Below are 18,028 nucleotides of genomic sequence, written 5' to 3' on the forward strand. Positions count from 1 at the left end.
GGTTGGGGGAATGTGCTGTGCACCACTGTGGAAGGTTTTAATCTCAAAATACACGTGATCCAGGTTTTCAAATATAAACGGCGATATGGCATTAAAAAAGAGAGTTCTGCTTCAAAATAATAGAGGGTTCAACTTCTGAAAAGCCTTGTGTCCACATCAAAATGTGTCTCCCTTCAAACCGATGAATTATAACAATCTCAGCAGGAGAGTGCTCAACCATCGCGGGCCAAATTATTTTGATAAACAAGGTTCAAGTAACAGATTTTCTTGTATTTCCTTTAAATAACACAAAACCGTCTTTCAGGATCACATGGTAGGGATTTTATTCCCTTGGGAAACGGGAAAGGGCACGTCAACACGCAACCCGTGCGGGTAAAATGTTATCTGTACAGAGATTCCAAGAAGGTCAAAGTAAGACTTAAGACGGCTCACAGAACACTACCAAAGTTGGGGAGCTCAACTGATATAAACAAGAATGCTGTTGAATAGTTTAAACTCTTGTGGTTTTGATTTGTTATTTTGCCATCCCTAAAAGCGTGACAAGTTGTTTCGAAATTCAGTTGAAATGTTTGCTTGGATGGGTCTAACTGAGTTTCGATTCCTTATCAATATGAAATTTGAAAGAACGTAAGCAGTTTGTTTCTCCTCAGTCACATGATGCGACATGATCCAAAGGGTAAGTGTTAAATGAAGAATGAAAAATCGAGACAATTGTCTACTAAGAACCTTCCTTGGGCGATTTCATGACAGGAAAAAATTTCGTTATGACGTCAAAGATATCATTTAACTTTTAAGTGACTCCAAGAGATAAAATCAACTGCCCTTTTTCTTGATATTGCGAAAACAGAAGCGAATGTTATTGGTTTGCCTGTGTCCTGCTTTTACGGAACTTGATCCCAAACAGATGAAATATCCTAGAAGATTTCTTGATTTCAAGACATCCACTGGTTTCCGTACAAGAATTTACAGCTGAGAAGGCATGCTTGTTGGTTCAGACAATGGCTTGTCCTCCCAAAGAATTTTCCCATCACATGCACAGTACTTTTTGGTGTTCTGGAAAAGTCCAGCTGATCTGGCGATGATTCCACAAGATAATCTGTAAAAGATTGTTTTAGAAACACATTTTAATAAGTGGTCGCCAAGTTGTTCTAGGGGCTTGCTCAGATGACTTTGTTGGGAGTTAGGTTCGTACAAGGGGGACAATCTCGGGAAGGAAAAAGAATCCTCCAAAACAGCAAAAGAACAAAACCGTATCTCAGTTATCCACATTCAAACATATTACGTCAGTTACAGGACTGTACTTCAAAGCCCTTCCTTTGCTACACGATAAGATTTTAAACTTCCCATCGCTAAATAAAGAAATTGGTTCTTGAAGGAGGGACTACAACGAGTTCCCGATATTGTTTGTCAAAATGAGCCACAGAGGGCAGCTTATACGACCATGTTATGTGAACAGTTGAGGAATTTCAAAATCATTCTTGTAACGTCGACTTACAGGAACTAACGAAAGCGTAAAACTTCGATGTAAAAAGACTTTAAGAAAAGAACGCTCACATTCCGACCGAGACCGTCTGCGGCTGATCAAAATGCGAATTCGTTTGAGATCTTAGATCTGAACGCCCCTGTTCTTTTCAGTCACTGCCGGGAAACACCATAAAATAAAATAAGTGTAAGAACCTGGAATTTAAGTTTGCAGATTCTTTCGGTACAAGTCTTACCCAGGGCCGGAATTTCCAGTTATCCTCGACAATTCATTGGTGCCACGCCCAAGGTCATCTTCACCGTGATGTACGACTAGTGAGCGACCGATTACATCCCAAACCTGCAGGGAAGGAAAAAATAAATGATTAAACTACTCTTACTGTAGAACAACCCCATTTACGCTATAATACCTCGAAGTAACGCCACATTGCTTGTACGTTAGTGTTTCCAAATCCTAGATAAACCTTAATGTTGAATAATTTTTTGGACTGAAACCATGCTAATTTTTACAATTTACTAGAACTTGAAAATGACCTCGGAGAGGTCGAAACGTCGTTCTGTTTTAAAAGCTAATTTGTAATACAAAAATCTACATCAAAGAGACGTCAATATGAAACCTTGAAATCTCAAAATTTTTTAACTTCCCACATATAAATCATATGTGCATGTAATAATAATATCAACCAAGCAGATTTATCATAACAGCTCCCAGATGATAGCTGATCAAACCTTTAATCCCTCAGAGTGACTAGCATCTAATTCTCCTTACAATATCACCCTCAATCAAACATTAAGGTCACAAGTAAAAAGGAAACGATCACCACCTAAGAGAAGCTCTTGATTGTTAGACAAATTCTCCTTGTCAGCACCTTAAGAAATGTTCCCAGAACAGTATGGAGAATATGCATATTAATATCAGGGTGTTAAGGGTCAAAAAGATTTCATATTCATTTAACCTGAGAATGTGCATGTTTAATGGACACCTCAAAAACTGAGAAACCTGACAAAAAACGTCACTACAGGAAGCTATAGTGTAAACAGACCTTGGTCCTTGTGATGATTGCACATTGTCAACTACACTGCTCTGTTGAGTGGCATTTGATTGTTCATTTAATTTGCACTGTGTGTATTTAACAATTATATTTTTAAGGTTATTTCAACATTTTTAAGGTTATTTTGTTTTACTATATTTTTTATAGGGTTATTTAGGACCTTTTTCCTTTTTTTAACACAACAGAAGAAAAAGAAAGAAACTCCATGTGTAGGTGACTGCAAGTGCAACAGGAATTTGAACCTACAGCTTAGTAGCAGAACTCTCTTAACTCTTATGTACACTTACCAATAAGACTAATAGGAAACAATCAACAATTTATCAGACAAGAAGAAAAAATCACAGCTGTACATAGTCTAAAAGTTTCTTACCTGATGGAGAATAAAAACATAATGTAAGAACAGTCCAAGGGATTTACCTTGATATTTTTGTCCTCCATTCTGAAAGAGGCTCTGCCATTTTTGTCAGCTGAAATGTTGCCAAGGTCACCAACATGCTTCGATATACAACATACAAATAAATCGGCCAACTTAATCATCCATCACTAAAAGTATGGATGACTAACTGAATTAGAGGCCTTAGTTATATGTGGTTATCAGTATCAAAGGTTGAGTTTGGGAGGGCCAACAATCAATTCTACAATACTTGAAATCAAGCCTCTGTAACTTAAGTTGGCTGCCAAGTCTTTAAGCTTAATTTATTTCTTCTTGAAATTGTACAAACTGAGAGTAATAAGATAAAATTACTGATTGGGAACAAAAGACAATGTGCCAGTGACAGGTCCCATATGTACCATCTTCCATTCACCCACTGGGTTCTCAACAACTAAGCCACCTTAGCACTTGTGGTCACCACATAACATTTACCACACCCTACAAACTGCAAAAATGGACTTTCTAAAAGTGGTTACAGAGTGAAATTTTTTTCAAAATTAGTGGCAATAATGAACATACCCTCTCATTGTCCTCTCGTGCTCCATGTTGACAGTTTCTGGGATTATAATGATCACCAGTACTAAGGGGAAAGATGTATCTTTTATCATAATTGAATAATTAAACAGGTTATCTTAAATTGTAGCAGTACTTGCACACATCCTCAGTAGAATGGTAGTCCATCACAAGTTTTGTCAGGTTTTTCTGACAACTTAGTTACCCTTTAACCCCAAAGAGTGACTGGCTTCTAATTTCTCCTTACAGTATCACCTTTGAATCAAATATAAAGGCCATAAGAATTAAGAATGTGATCAGCAATTTCAGATCTGAAGCTCCTGATTGTTAATCAAAGTCTCCTTGTCAGTACCCTAGGAAATTTAAAGAGAACAGCATGGAGAATATGGATGTAAATGTTAGGGTGTGAATGGTTAATGTCACCTGTCTACACCCCATAGTGAAGAGATGTACCATAAGAGTAAAGATTTTGAATAACAACATCCAGGGCTCACACCTGGACCTTTCAACAAGAGTTCAGCTTGCAAATCATCAAGCTACCAATGCTCACTTATTATATAGTTTCCTCTTTTGACAAAACGCATGTAAATCATGAATACTGTACTCTGAATTGTACAGTTCACAAATGTCACAGATAACTTTTAACTAACCTTGCACATCCCAGAGACAGGTCTCCTAATTCATGAATATTGAGCCCATGAAGTCCAGGAGAAAGTCCATCAATTGTGCCATCAATCACACACAGATCCTCAGATACCTAAAAATCAGAAAATTACCAGCATAAATTGTAATCAGATGAAACTATCAGCTCTTGCTTTCCCTGTGGACATAGCATGGACAAATGGACATTCTCTGCTTGTGATAAAGAATTTGACCATTGTCCACCTAGTAGGACATAATTTCAATATGATATTGTATGGACCATCATCAAATAATGAGTTTCTCATGTAAATTGGAACTCATAAAAACACAGATACATTTAACAGCAATGCCATTAGGCTATGTGCTGTAAAGAACCTTTTCATCCAAAAGTGCATTAAGATACCTGAACAAATCTGGTGACACCTTTAACAATTCCACTGCGCATCTCCACAACAGCAGCTCCTAAATGCTTCAGATCTTTCCCTGTGTGGAATGAAACAATATCTGTTTGTCATAAATATCAGACAAAAAAGTTGGCAATTGATAGATTGGAATAAAAACAATAACCAACAGTATAGTGAGGATAGTAATGATGATGATAGTGAAAAAAAATATATAATAGGAAGGTGACGAGTGCAGAAGAGAAGGACAATAATAACAAGGCTAACAATGAGCTTTGATGAGGATAAGGGGAAAGATGAGTGTGATAATGAGGATAAAGTCCATGAGGAAAATAGTGATGATCATGAAGAAAGAGATGGTAAGGGTGAATAAATTGTTTGACAACTCAGTCTTGAACTTCAAATCATGTAAGTACTGTCACAGTCTAGCATCTCAACAGGGTGGTGATGATGATGACAATGGGGGTAGGTGGTTATAAGAGGAGATCAGAAATTTGAAGCTTGTAGTGGTGATGATGATAGGGATCATTAACAGTGTGACGGCAAGATAGTTGTGACTAAGAGACAGTTTGAGGCATGACATTAAGGAAGTTGTTTTCAGTTGATTCAGTGGGAGGACTTTCAGTAACTCAAATTCAGTAGAGAAAGGACAGGATCAACTACAGTGTACATGTTGCTGAACTTCTAGGGATGGCATGCTCTACAGTCATCACACAACTGCATAATTTTTATTGCTCAGTGTTGTGTACAAATAGCCCTTGCCTGCTGGACCAAGTCCACGTAAGATGGCTGTACGTCCTGAGGTTTCTAATAGATTCTGGACTTGTCTGGTTGACAGAGTTGTCTCTAAAGTCACTTGCTCTGAGTTTGGATCCACTGTGAATGATGTGATACCTAAAAAAAGTCATTTTCTATCAGTTAAACCACCTGATGCATTAATTTAAGCTGTCATTTCTATCATATATTCAGGGGTTTTGATTGTCCTTAATATCAACACCATTCAACAAAAATGGTCAGAATATACAACTATCACGATAGAGTATTTAAAAGATCCATATAAATATTTTACTCGAAAACAATGTTAAGTCATATTTAATATTGCACAATTTTACCAGTACATGATTAAAAATAGCAACCGTAATTTACATATCATTAATAATCCCATAGGATAATTAGCCTCCTGCTTCCAAAAGTAGTCACAGTTCGATTAAAAGCTGTTAGGATAACCCTCTTTAGGATTGGGTACTGGTTCATCACAACAAAGTTCCAAAACTTGGTTACAGGTTTTCCTTGAAGTTTCCAAGTAAACATTTTAACTACTGGGTGGGGCATGGTATGAAAGGTGTGAAGGGTCTTATACCAGAACACAGTGACTACAACTGAAGCCACCTGCATGTATGCATTGAATTACTTGAGTGAACATTACAGTCAATATCCCAAAATAAGAAAACAAAATAAACCCTTCTATTCACAACCTAGAATGATTTTAAAAAAATCAACAAAACAATAAAAAAATCCCCAATTTTTCCACAAACTTACACACCTTCAACACCATGGAGTAAATTGCAAATTGCATCTACACAATTCTTACAGCTCATCTGCACAGCAAACTCCATCTACAAAGATAACACTTACCAATGCATTTTGTGGTAATAAATAATGGAGCAGTGGAAGAATCTGGGGCAAAATTCAAGGCACCACAGTATACCTTGACTTCTTGCTTACAAGTTTATGGCGATCATTGCCACAAACAAGATGTTACAAGATTTAAAAGGATAACCCTTGTAACTGATATCTCCAAACAGTTCAATTTGAGAAAAAACTACATTAAAAATATGGTAGTAATTAAAATAATATAAATGATGGTGGAGAGAGTGCGTGCAAAAGCGCTGAAGAATCATACAAGACCTACCACCCTGAGATTACTCTTTCCAAAAACACTCAGTATAAATGACAACATGTGCTAAGTACTTCATTTTTTCATACTTTCTTGAGGGAATATGCTCCCATACCTGGTTGTCCACTCTCCCTCCCCTCCCCACCCCCCCCCCTCCCCGATAGGCAATGCCTACAGTGTCACAATCGATGGCTATGCAGTCGAAAATCTCAGTCTTTGGCAGAGCTCTGCAGTACTATGCAACGTACTGTTTTCACAAGAAATTAAATAGAACGTTACTTTCAATTTTATTATCTAAAATACCCCTCAAGTTTTAACCAATGAAAGTTAAAAACACATATATACATCCTGATATACGAGACTACGATACTCAGGACATCATTCCCCCGATACAATTTTTTTATCCATTATTTTGTCGTTGTTTCTTGAAGAAAAGAATGTTTAAGTACCAAAGTTACCAAAATTGTGAAACATTTTTTAAAAAAAATCCTATTTAGTCTGCCCCTGGGTAGGTATTCAAATTGTTAATTTTCACTTGTGATTCTAGATATCGTGAACCTACCATACAATCATGCAGTTCAAATTTTCAATCATATAACAATTTTACGCTATATAGCTAAGAATAGTCTCGGCAGAAGTGAAATTTCATAAAAATTTTAATTGATTGTAGCAACAACGAACAAACTTTCCCATCTATTGTAGAAAAAAGAATAAGTACCTTTTGGTTCAGCAGCAAACCAGATAATAAAACACATCTGATTTATTAAAAAATTACATAACTAGAGAATTACCTTGGTTGTTGTTGGGTTGGAAGCCATCTTGAAATGCCGCGTACGAGTGAGCCTGGGATGACTATGTCACCCTGGAGACGAGGCTGATTACTACAAGCCCGGGAAAAAGGAACATGGCAGCTAGGGAGAAAGAAGACGCGAAAGTTCAACCGTTGATGATATTTTATGATAGTGAAGCCGCTAATGGAAATGTTTACTGTGGCGATATCATTGAAATAGCTGCAAAGTGCCATCCTGATGTTGTGAAAGGTTCTTTTCAGTCGCTGATAAACACCAAACAACCGCTGTGTGCCTTCGGTAAGTGAACGTTGTTTATGCGCTTCTTGCATAACATCGACACGATAAATCTACACCGTCAGCAACTTTGTGCCCTTTGTGACGCCGCTGCATTTCAAAGAAAAAGCTATGTGTGAAGAAATTTTTTTCTGTAAAGTTTTTGCACGGACTGGAAAAGAGCCAAAGATTCATAGAAATGGGAAAGAAAACCTTCAACATCTGAACAACGTCTAACAATTTGCCAAGAATAACAGCGCGTGCGAAGAAGCGCATGTTTGGTGATTCGACGGAATTCAAATTATTTCCTAATTTTCTCTCGATCTAAAAATTTCACATTTAGCGAATTTGAAGACAATTAAGACTCCCTCTCACGAAAATGCTCCTTTAGAAACTGTCTCGACTCGTTTAGGCTTTTACAATGTGTGTTGGTATTTCCGGTATGTTAATTGCCAACGCCATAAACACAGGCTTCGTCATGTATTTCTGAACTAGTCTCAATCCTGTTTTCGACACGGGCTCCTTTTCTCATGGTCTTTACCTTCTTCTCGAGTGGTCTATTTATTTTAAAGTAAGAAGGCGATGATATGATTTTTAAATTTGCTGTGGGTGCAACGAATCTTTTTTCGTTTTTTAATCCCATGGAAGAGCTCGAGTGCATTGCGAATATAATTGTTAGTAAACGAACTGTGATTTAGTTAACTAATTGATTTGGAGGGAAATGACCTATTATTTTCCTTTTTTCTCAAGGTGTTGTCGCACTTCTTAATACTACAGATAAAAATTTTGAGCTTCTTCATCCTAAATTTTAAAACAGGAGAGTATAGGTTATTTATTTTCTGCCGAATGACAGGAAGAAATGTACAGAAGCCTGGTAATTCCAAATTGAGTTTTATTGGTGGTTATCTCAAAGAGTTCAATATTGATGATAACAAACACAATATTTAAGCTTTTTACTTTTTCACTCCTAAGATCTCTTTGGTAATTCTCCTTACAGCATGGCAAACAGTTCTCATAATGATGGTTTGGAGAATTTGATATTGAATCAACTATTAAACCCCTAATTGATATTTTTCTTTTTTCATCATTTGTCTTCTTGATATTGTATTGATATTGTGAGGATAAATTCTGTTTTGGTCATTCATGGGAATTAAAGGGCAAATTCACCACCTGTGTTTTGAGAACTTTAGCTACAGTTTTTGCTACACTGCACTCTAAATGTTTTTTAAACATAAACTAATTTTACAGCCAATACTATGATTTAGTTAACTTTTTTATAGTTTAATTGATATATGGAATGGGGTGGTAAAATAAGAATTGTTATGTTTTCTGTAATCAGAACCAAAATTAGCGGACATATACAGTCTACAGACATATGTCATATTTGCAATGTCACTTTAACCCTTTAAAGTCCATGAGTGATCAAGAGAGAATTTCTTCTTACAATATTTAACAATTATTTACCAAAGTGGAGGTGAATAGTGCTGGATATTTACTGAGCTGCAGTACATACCACTCAGATAGCAAGAAAATAAGTTTATTTCCTTCCATTATAAGCAAATGGTCGAACATTAAACTCTTGATGGGCAATTTTGTCTTACCAGGTCCTCAGAGGTGAATAGCACTTGCTATTGACTTCCTAACTAGCCTATCAGTACATGTGAAAATACACTATTCACTTGTGGGGTATATGCTACTAATATTTACCTATGGGGTATACACTTACAATATACATAGAATACTTCAAGGAGGTCTGTCTGTATGGTACAATAACATACACAAATTGGTAGTATTAATAATTAATGAGTGAGGCAGTAAAGAAGTAAGATTTCTGATACAAACCAACAGGAGGGGAAATACCATACAGACAGACTTTCCATGATGTGTTATGTTCATTTTATCCATACAGAGACTCCATTCTCATTTACTGACAACTTATAGTTAGGTTGTGATAGGGGAGGAGAATGTCAAGAGGTAGAGAAAAATATTTTTTTGATGTTACTGTAGTCTTTTTATTTAATAGTCTAAACAACTTTTATTTCCTATTGTGTACTCACATCATGTCTAGCTGCCAGAGATTGTGGTCTGTCACAGGAGGATCTAAGCAACAAGCCATTCTTCAGGGAGATTTTTCTTAAATTTCTTTCCTGGATAGATGACATGGTGAAATTAGCCAAAAAGAAACATGGGAAGCATTTTTTTCCAGGTAAAGTACTTGATATAGCGGTTCTTGGGCTAGAAATCAAACATGGTAGTGTTCCCTGTGTGATTAAATTTAAATGTATTTTTCTCAGGGGTTCTCATAAAGAGAAATTTACCAGTGGTGTCCAGGTACTGCAAGTATCATGTAACCCAACAAATGCAGTAGCATAGAAAAGTAAAAATACCCAGCAATTAAAGTATCAGGTAGATGTTTCCTTACAACTGATTACTAACACTATTTCTATTCTTGTTTTTCAGTGTTGTGTGCACACCATGGCTATCAATTTGACTTCTTGATTTTACTGAACAACATGGAGAGGTGTGGATTACATCACTCGATTTTGACCCAGCACGATGTTCATTTTGCAGATACTTTGGTTTTCTGTCATGAGGTTGGTACAGGGTTTGGTTGCAAATCTTGTGTGAACTTGCACTGAATCAGTTAGTTAAAACAGTTATGCTTGTGTAGGTGATGCACTTATGTTGTGGTTCAAATTTTAATTTTCTTTGATTTTAGACTCTTTGTCATGCAGTGCCACATGTCAAAACAAAGGAAAGTAAAATTTGAACAGAGGATAGAAATGAAACAAAATGTACACATAATTTGCGCTTTAAATTTTTATTGAACCTATTGTTTTGGTTTAACTGTAAGGACCTGTGGGTGTATTGATTTTAATGAGGAATACTTTGTAAAATCAATGGATGTGAACGTTGGAAACCTTAAAGTAACACCTAGGAAATTGTTCCATCTTTTACCTATAAATTGTTATGAGTCGCAATAACTTAACATATTTACCCAATGATATCATTGCATGTGAATAGAACAAGAGAGATGGTAAATTTTGTTTCATCTGAACTTTGTAATAGACTTCACTCACTGTGGAGTCTCTGAGGCTCAGTGATAGAGCATTGGATCATGCAATCTGAAGGTCTGAGATTCAATTCCTCATGGGGACCTAGAATTTTTCTTTGTCCTACTCTCGTGAAAAGACAAAAAACATCTTTCTCTATCTCAATATCATAGAAATTTGTTTAACTGTTAGTATTAATGTAGAAGAAGGACAAATGATCAAATAATCATATGATGTACCTTTTGAGGTAAAGAGAGGAAAGAGCCTCCTTCCCTACCCATTTCAAGAAATACCTTGGCATGCACAACATACATCTGTTTTATATTTTATATGTTCACAAGAGACAATCTAACACTTTGCTTGCAGATATGTAAAAGCTCGTTTTAATTTATCTTTTTATTTATCTGCATGTATTTTTCACGAAAATGTTGTCATGGGCATATTGAAAGTCATGCATAAAAATGAATCAAAACCTTCAAAACTGCTTTAATAAGATGTGAAGGAAATGTTGATTACATCTCTTTGAACTCTCCTTTTGTTTAGTTGAAAGACAATGGGGAGAAGTTGTTGGCCAACACAAGACTGTCCCTTGAGGCGCTGTATAGAAAATTCTTTCCAAAGAAAATTTTTAAAGGTAAATACTGTCAAAGGAGGTGTGATGTATACATGTGCAGTATTCTTGGAGGTATTTTTGAACAATTCATGAATTCAGAACATGACAACTAGGTTTGCCTTTATATGGACTGCTGATATGTTTCAACCTAGCATTGTTACTCAAATTTTACTATTTGGCATTCTCTCCTCAACAAACTGTGGACTGATTTGAAACATTTGGTTGATGTTGGTTTCTTGCTGTCTGGTTCCCCATGTAACATAGTTTTGTTGGCCTCTCCTGTGCAGTACCCAAACTATCATTTTGAAACATAATTCATGGAACAAAACAGTTGGAACTAGTGCGAGAAGAAATATAATTTGTCTCTTAGATTATTTATTTGCATGACATTCATTTTCCCTGATTTTGTGTTGTTAACCATCCAATCAAATCCCTTACTCTATCTGTGTGTTAATGCACTTTCCTCTGACTTTTTAGCTTTGGTTAACTCAGGATCTCTACAATCAATTTCGGAAAATTAAGTTGCAGTGGTACTCTCGTAAACTTTAGTGTTAAACCATTACTAGAAAATGTATTTTAGCAAAGTTCCATTTTGGCTTTTCAGACAGACACAGAGCCATGGGTGATGTAGATGGAATGGTTAAGATCTTCACACAGACACCACTCCGCAAACTACTTCGCCTCTTGAAGTATTCATCTACCAAAGAAAGGTTTGTTCCATCATAAACTGTTGCTTGGGAATGTCTGAAGGGAATCAGAATGAGTACAACTTTCATATTGAAGTAAGAATTGTGCTGTCCAAAGAGAAGAAGCCAGATTGTATGAAGGGAAAGTAAAGCTAGTGTCATTTTCTACTAACTTCAAAAGCCATGTACTCCTAGATTTGATTGAGGTTGGTTTTGTCCCTTCTCCTGGGTAAAGTCAACTTGTGTGTAGTTTGACCTGTGGTGAATTTATTTTAGGTACCTTTTTATTGGAGAAAGCAGCTTTCACTATTGAGTTTCAAGCTCATTTGAACACAATTTTCAAACAATTTGATTATGGGTTGAGTCTCAATACTCAGTTATCAGTAAATTTTAAAATATTCATGTACTGTGGAATGGAGGCAACAAAAATAATGTGGATTCTAGAACATGCGTCTTCTCCAAAGTAGTTACATATATAAGTCCTTGGCAATTCTGGTTTTGAAATGGAGCAAGTCCATCATTTTTATTTCAATAACAAAGGAGATATTATGGAAATGTATTTAATATTTATCATGAACTAAAATTTATGTTTGTAGATTGGAGTATTACATCTCTCAGTGTGGAAAAAAACAGCAACAAGCCATTTTAGAAGGTTGGTCAGATGGGTATGCGTTACTTAGTGAGTGGTATGGATTCAGATGTTTGGATTTGGGAGTAGGAGGCGTAGAGGGCACTCTGAACTATGAAAAATATAATAGATGTACATGGACATCTGAGGGTGGTGATCTAACATCTGGTTATACTGACTACACTAGCTTTGTTTTCGTTGCTTACACGCTTTCAAACTGTATTTATCTTGCAGTTATAGAACTGATTAGTAAACCATCTCTTTTTCTCACCAATTTAGATAAACTGTGTAAGCTGGATGCATGCAGTAAGAATATGTCTATAAAGAAACTCTTAAAGGAGGGAATTACGTACAACACTCTCAAAAGAATCTTTGAAGATTGCTGTTCTTTTATGGATTTTTATGAAGTCATGAAAACCTATGGTATTGAAAGGAAAGTGTCAAAGGTTATAGCGTTACATTTCGGTGGACTAGGGCTTCAAAATCATGGTTTAACAGCGTACCCAAGGTTGCACGAAGAGAAACCAAACCAAGCGAGTTCAGAAAGTCACCATGCTGAAAGTAAACCACCACCAAACATGGTGAGTGTGAACAGCTTAGAAGATGGCAAGTTATCTGAAAGAGAGAATGGTACTGAGGACTGGGAGAGAGACTTAGAAAAAGCTGCACCTCGAAGTAGCTTCACCCTGAAGTGTACTACTCCTGCTCCTCTGAGCCTGGTTCTTGATGACTTATCGTACACTCATTCAGAGAAGAATAAAATAGCCGTTGAATCTCCAATAGGAAAAGTAAAGTCTGAAAGAACTCATTCCTCGCACAAATCTGAAGGAGAACATTCCCTGTCTGAGATGCAAAATGTTGAAGTTGGTAGTAAGAGTTCACGGGGAAAAACCTCCGGAGCTGAAGCTAGAAAGGGTTCTACTGACTCAGCACCTCATGCACCAAAGCAAAGAGATGAAAAGACTGTCAAAGGGAGGAAATCTTTCAGAAAAAAGAAACCAGACGGCATGCTTTCCAGGGAAGTCGCCTTTTCAGGAAAAGACAACAGAAGAGATCTAGTCAAACCGAGGCAGTCCAAGCTAATAAATCCTTCTGTAAATGACAACTACATTACAAAAAACAAACCATCCGCTCCCTGTTCGTCTTCTGATAAAGGTGAACCAGAGAGTGAGCTGAAGGAGCAAGCTTTTGATGGATGTTGCTCTCCAACTGAATGTTCAGTAGCAAAGTTACAGCTTACGGAAATTTCTGGCGCTTCGTCCACAACAAACCTGGAGCATAAGTTCGCTAGTGTTCTTATAGGAGACATTGCTATTCTCGTTCCTGTTGAGTGCGATGGCAAAGATTGTGATTCTAATGTAACTGGTGTAAATGAACCTGAAGCACATACTCTAGGGAAGAGCAAGGAACTTAGTTCGACACAAGAAAGTCCAGTCTTTGACAATGTACCTTCAGTCCATGCTGTGCAAGGACCATTTGAAACACACTTTGAAGACCTGACTGAAGGAGATAATTTCGATCCTAACAAGATAACGAAATCTTCACAGCAGAATTGCGATCTACCTCCAGGTAATTCGGTAAAACCTGTTGTGCTGAATTTTCCCTCAGAGCATGATCGGTCTCTTCCAAAATCACCTGAAAGTTCTCATGAAACATGCTTCGAAGAGCAACCTGAAGTCAACGAATCAAATCTTAGTGGTGCCATTGAGGTGCAGTTTGAATCGCGTGAAGAAAGTACCCTGAAATCTAGTTTTGTGGCATCTGCTGTTCGGTCTGACGGAGACACGTGTCATGCACACCCATCATCTTTGGACTTTGAGCAGTCTCCTGGAAATGCCCTGGTACATGATCAAATAACATGTGAAGAAGAGAAAGAAAATGTTAGCAATTATTTACATGAAGTAAGGACAAGTACCAACTATTTCGTTCCTCTTGTTAACCTGTCAAGTAGTGGTTTTCAGGCTTTGAAGGAAACTGATCAAGGCAACTCTAAATGTATCTTTGATACGAATAGTTACTTCATGCATGAAGCGTGCTCGGCAAACAAACCCCCATGTCTTAACGGCTCAACGGTAGAAAGAACCAATGGTTTGATTTCTTCATGGGGAGAAATTTCATGTGCTCATTTACCCAACTCTGCTTTACCACCGTCCAGTCCGGTAGAAAACCCTTCCCTTGGAAGCTGTGGTATGAATCAGGGTTTTGCATCTGATCTTACAAGCACCGAGAGTACAATTCAGGCACGTGGTGATTTCCTTGCTGAATTGTCATCAGAGAGCAGCAGTGCCAGTGATGACCAATCCGTAGACGACCGTGCATTTTCACGTCAACCGCCCCTCGGTGAGGAGCGGAGATATACCCCTGACACAGTTCACCAGCAATCAAATCAGCTGCCTTTGGCAGGGAATGCAAGAGAAGTGATAACTCAACAGCCTTCAGGTCCCTGTTTGTATTACAGTCAAGCATCATTCCCGCCACTGCAGGGTAATCCACATAGAACTTTCTACCAAGGGTACCCCGCGTTACCTCTGTTGAAACCATGCTACCCGTCTTTCACTTTCTCCACTCCTGTTCAACCTGTGATGGCACCTCACCTCATGCAACCACCGCATCCTCAACAGGTCTTTATGCCACCGTTCCAGTACAGAAATCAAATGATGTTCTCTAACTTAGTCCCACCAAGCTTAGGCCTTCCATCTGTGCCTCATGCCCAACTTCAGCCACAGTTATTTCCAGTTTTTCAAGCTGCCACGGCCTTTCCTTGCTTTTCCGGTGTAAATCTTTATGAGCAAGCACAACAGGCAGCTTGTCCACCTGTTGATGCCAGTGGCCAACTGGTGTTTACTCATTCAGCAACTGCACTCTCCCAAGGTGGTTCTGTCGTCAGTGACTCGATGGATTCGTGCGGCTCGCAGGGTAGTTTGGTGGATTCCAGTTCAGATACGTCTTCAGTCGATAGTTCATTTGAGGGAATGATGACTTCGCCAGTAAATCAGACAGATAATAATTTAAAATCTTTCCTTGCTAAGGCAGATAACGACTTCGGCTACACAACGACGGTAGCATACAAGGACACTCAGAAAGAACCTAAAGAAGATTTCAAAGAAAACAACCCACTGTCTGGACACAAACATGAGAGCCAAGTAGTTACGTTAGCAAAACTTTGCCACATGAAGGTATCTGGTAGTGACATCAGCTCAAGCCACCAATACTGTGAAAGTCAAGAGGACCTCGTGCATAAACAAGTTACAATTTTGTCCCATGAAGAGAGTGTGATGGGAATGGGAAGGCGACTGTCACCGGATGGAAGTAGTGTGGAGGGCGTTTGTCTCGATTTATCAAGCAACGATTTCAAAGACGAATTTTCAAAAGAAGCAAGTGGATCTCCAAGTGATTGGGACAATTTGTCAAAAGAATGTTGTAGCTATACTCAAACTGTTATGAAAGAACTGAAGAATGGAAATATTAAAGATAGTGGTCCATCCCCAAAACCGCAGCGGATCAAAGGAAAATGTTCTCGGAGATGGAAAAGTACCCAATCTTCGTCTTTTTCAACCTCATCGCATGACGATCTTTTTCCAGGAACTGAGCAACTTTCAGTAACGTGTCTTACAGTGAATGAACAGTCTTCCATCTGTGAGAATAATAACAATTCTTTTAAACTGGAAGATGGTGATATAAGCTGTGTCAACGATACAGGTCAGCGTTTGAAAACAAGGAAGAATCACAGGAGAGTGCGATTTTCTAAGCGGGACTCTGCTCGATGTAGAGAAAGTTTTTCATCGCTACAGCAGCCCTCTAAACGTCAGGAAAATCATAGTATTGGTAGAACAGCTCGTGAAGTCTGGAAAAGAGGTCTTACTGACAAGTTGAAGGGGCCATTTAAGGAAAAGTCATCGAGGAAGGGAACTTTAGAGGAAAAAGTGCCCAAGCTTGGTACAAAGATTGACAAGAACAACAATTCCTGACTGGAAAAGGTCTCGCTGTGGCTGAGATTGGGAGAGATAAGAAAGAATTTCGTCAAAGCCTTCTCATAATTTAAAAAGTAATATTATGGCGAAATCTTTATGTGAATTAACGGTCAAGTGTTATTTACTGAGCTCAGAAAGGATACATCAAATTTCTTAACTGAATTGTTCATTAGATTTGTTTAAACTGTGTGGCAATCTTTATTATGGAGGATGGAGGCAAGGAGGCAAGGAGGGAGCTATTTAGTTACAGGTTGGTAGAAAGGTTGGTAAATAGGTAGCGTTGATTTCCAACAAGGCCAGATGATGATCAACGAGGAACAAGTTATTATTAGTTTTTGTTGAATTTACTAAAATAAAAACGTGCTTTGGATAACAGAATGTTGAAAGTTCAGGTCATTACTTATTTAGGCAAAGTTTAAGCGATTTTTCTGTTTCAGTGTGTGGTTTTCCGAACTTTAAGTAGTTATTTTATTGATATTGTTACTTTTGTAATTTCCAGGGCGTATTTTTATTTAGTAGAAATATCATATTCTACAAAAATTAACATTTCAAGAATATTTTCCAAAATTGTTGAAGGGTAATTTAAACCAAGAAGTTTCGGTGTCATCACGAAGCTAATATGTATGTCAGGCTATCATTCAGTGTGTTTAAAAAGATTCAAAACAGAAAAAACTTATGCCTATTTTTACAGTTGCCTTTTTTGATTTTTGTCTAACATTGATAAAGGCGTATAAAGGACGCCGAAACGTCGAGGAATAAATCTTTACAACATTAAAATATTTTCGTGTTAAAGATCCGTACTTGTTATTGAAGTTGTGTTTGAACAAGAAACTGAAACGAATTGTTTTATTGCTTAATATTATATTCTAAACTTGTTTTATTAAAGTTGATGGTTTTTAAGGAATTGTGTGGCGTTCCAATTGATTCTGTATGTCTGTAGCGATGATGTGTCTTGTTGACCTTCCTCTCAGGAACTAACTTTCAGTTCCATCCGATTTAGTGACAATGAGGAAGTCTTGAATTTTATAAGAAAACATTTATAACCAGGACGACTTTTGTTTGCGAGCATCCTCTTCATTGTCAAGCTCTTTCCGTGATAGGAATGAATTAGATTAATCTATGCGAGAAATCGCTGTCATATTGTATTGCCAAGTGTTGTGCACCAAGAAAGAAAAAGTAGATTTAGGTTAATGAATTCCCCTTCCTAAACAAATCAGTTGATTTAGGAATGTGTGTAACGAAATTATCGCTTTGATTAGTCGCTTTGATTTGTTATTGGAACTCCTGCCATTACGACGACGACGGCTGGTGCAAGATAGCAAACTGAAATGTGACCTCATCGATATGCAGTATAGAAATATACCCTTTGAATCAAGAGGTGCCATCGATAAATATTCACTACCGTGAAATTAACAAAATTAAGAAAGTACACAATTGAGAGCGTAAGCTAAATATGTCTACCGCTATTTTAGAATCCCATCTTTCCGGGTGGGCCATGTTAGTAGTTTTAATAACTGAGTTAAGGAGGTCTGTTAACTGCATCAGGTTTTCTGTTGCGCCGATCAATGTCCGCCGGGCTAGTTCTTACCATTT

General features: G+C 37.5%; 2 protein-coding genes across 3 annotated transcripts; one reads left to right on the forward strand and one right to left on the reverse strand.

Moving 5' to 3' along the window:
- Nucleotides 1-249: 249 nt before the first annotated feature.
- On the reverse strand, nt 250-9,631 carry LOC113677440 (copper chaperone for superoxide dismutase). 2 transcript variants are annotated; one of them, XM_027194247.2, is made up of 10 exons: nt 9,542-9,631; nt 7,212-7,331; nt 6,067-6,139; nt 5,286-5,417; nt 4,526-4,605; nt 4,131-4,237; nt 3,487-3,547; nt 2,952-3,029; nt 1,719-1,822; nt 250-1,096 (listed from the first exon to the last, which is right to left on the reverse strand). In XM_027194247.2, exons 2-10 carry the CDS (start codon nt 7,236-7,238, stop codon nt 964-966), a joined length of 795 nt encoding a protein of 264 aa, XP_027050048.2. In that variant the 5' UTR covers nt 7,239-7,331; nt 9,542-9,631; the 3' UTR covers nt 250-963. The 2 variants fall into 2 exon arrangements, with proteins under 2 accessions (XP_027050048.2, XP_089063887.1); XM_089207761.1 differs by lacking the exon at nt 9,542-9,631 and having other exon boundaries at nt 1,678-1,822; nt 7,212-7,291.
- Nucleotides 7,289-17,339, forward strand: LOC113677423 (uncharacterized). The gene is made up of 7 exons (XM_027194228.2): nt 7,289-7,508; nt 9,553-9,690; nt 9,945-10,078; nt 11,081-11,171; nt 11,755-11,860; nt 12,433-12,488; nt 12,744-17,339. The coding sequence occupies exons 1-7, from the start codon at nt 7,325-7,327 to the stop codon at nt 16,430-16,432; spliced, it is 4,398 nt and encodes a 1,465-aa protein (XP_027050029.2). The 5' UTR covers nt 7,289-7,324; the 3' UTR covers nt 16,433-17,339.
- Nucleotides 17,340-18,028: the final 689 nt, after the last annotated feature.

Source organism: Pocillopora damicornis, chromosome 1 (genome assembly GCF_964200805.1).
Source record: "Pocillopora damicornis chromosome 1, jaPocDami1.2, whole genome shotgun sequence".
Classification (NCBI taxonomy): Eukaryota; Metazoa; Cnidaria; class Anthozoa; order Scleractinia; family Pocilloporidae; genus Pocillopora; species Pocillopora damicornis.

Excerpts from the sequence above, each read along its gene's own strand:
- LOC113677440 (XM_027194247.2), bottom strand. The coding sequence starts at position 7,238 with ATGGCTTCCAACCCAACAACAACCAAG. Across the intron at positions 4,606-5,285 it reads ACGTGGACTTGGTCCAGCAG|GGAAAGATCTGAAGCATTTA; the intron begins GCAAGGGCTATT and ends CATTCCACACAG. Across the intron at positions 1,097-1,718 it reads ACTGGAAATTCCGGCCCTGG|ATTATCTTGTGGAATCATCG; the intron begins GTAAGACTTGTA and ends AATCTTTTACAG.
- LOC113677423 (XM_027194228.2), top strand. The coding sequence starts at position 7,325 with ATGGCAGCTAGGGAGAAAGAAGACGCGAAAGTTCAACCGTTGATGATA. Across the intron at positions 9,691-9,944 it reads TGGGAAGCATTTTTTTCCAG|TGTTGTGTGCACACCATGGC; the intron begins GTAAAGTACTTG and ends CTTGTTTTTCAG. Across the intron at positions 11,172-11,754 it reads TCCAAAGAAAATTTTTAAAG|ACAGACACAGAGCCATGGGT; the intron begins GTAAATACTGTC and ends TTGGCTTTTCAG.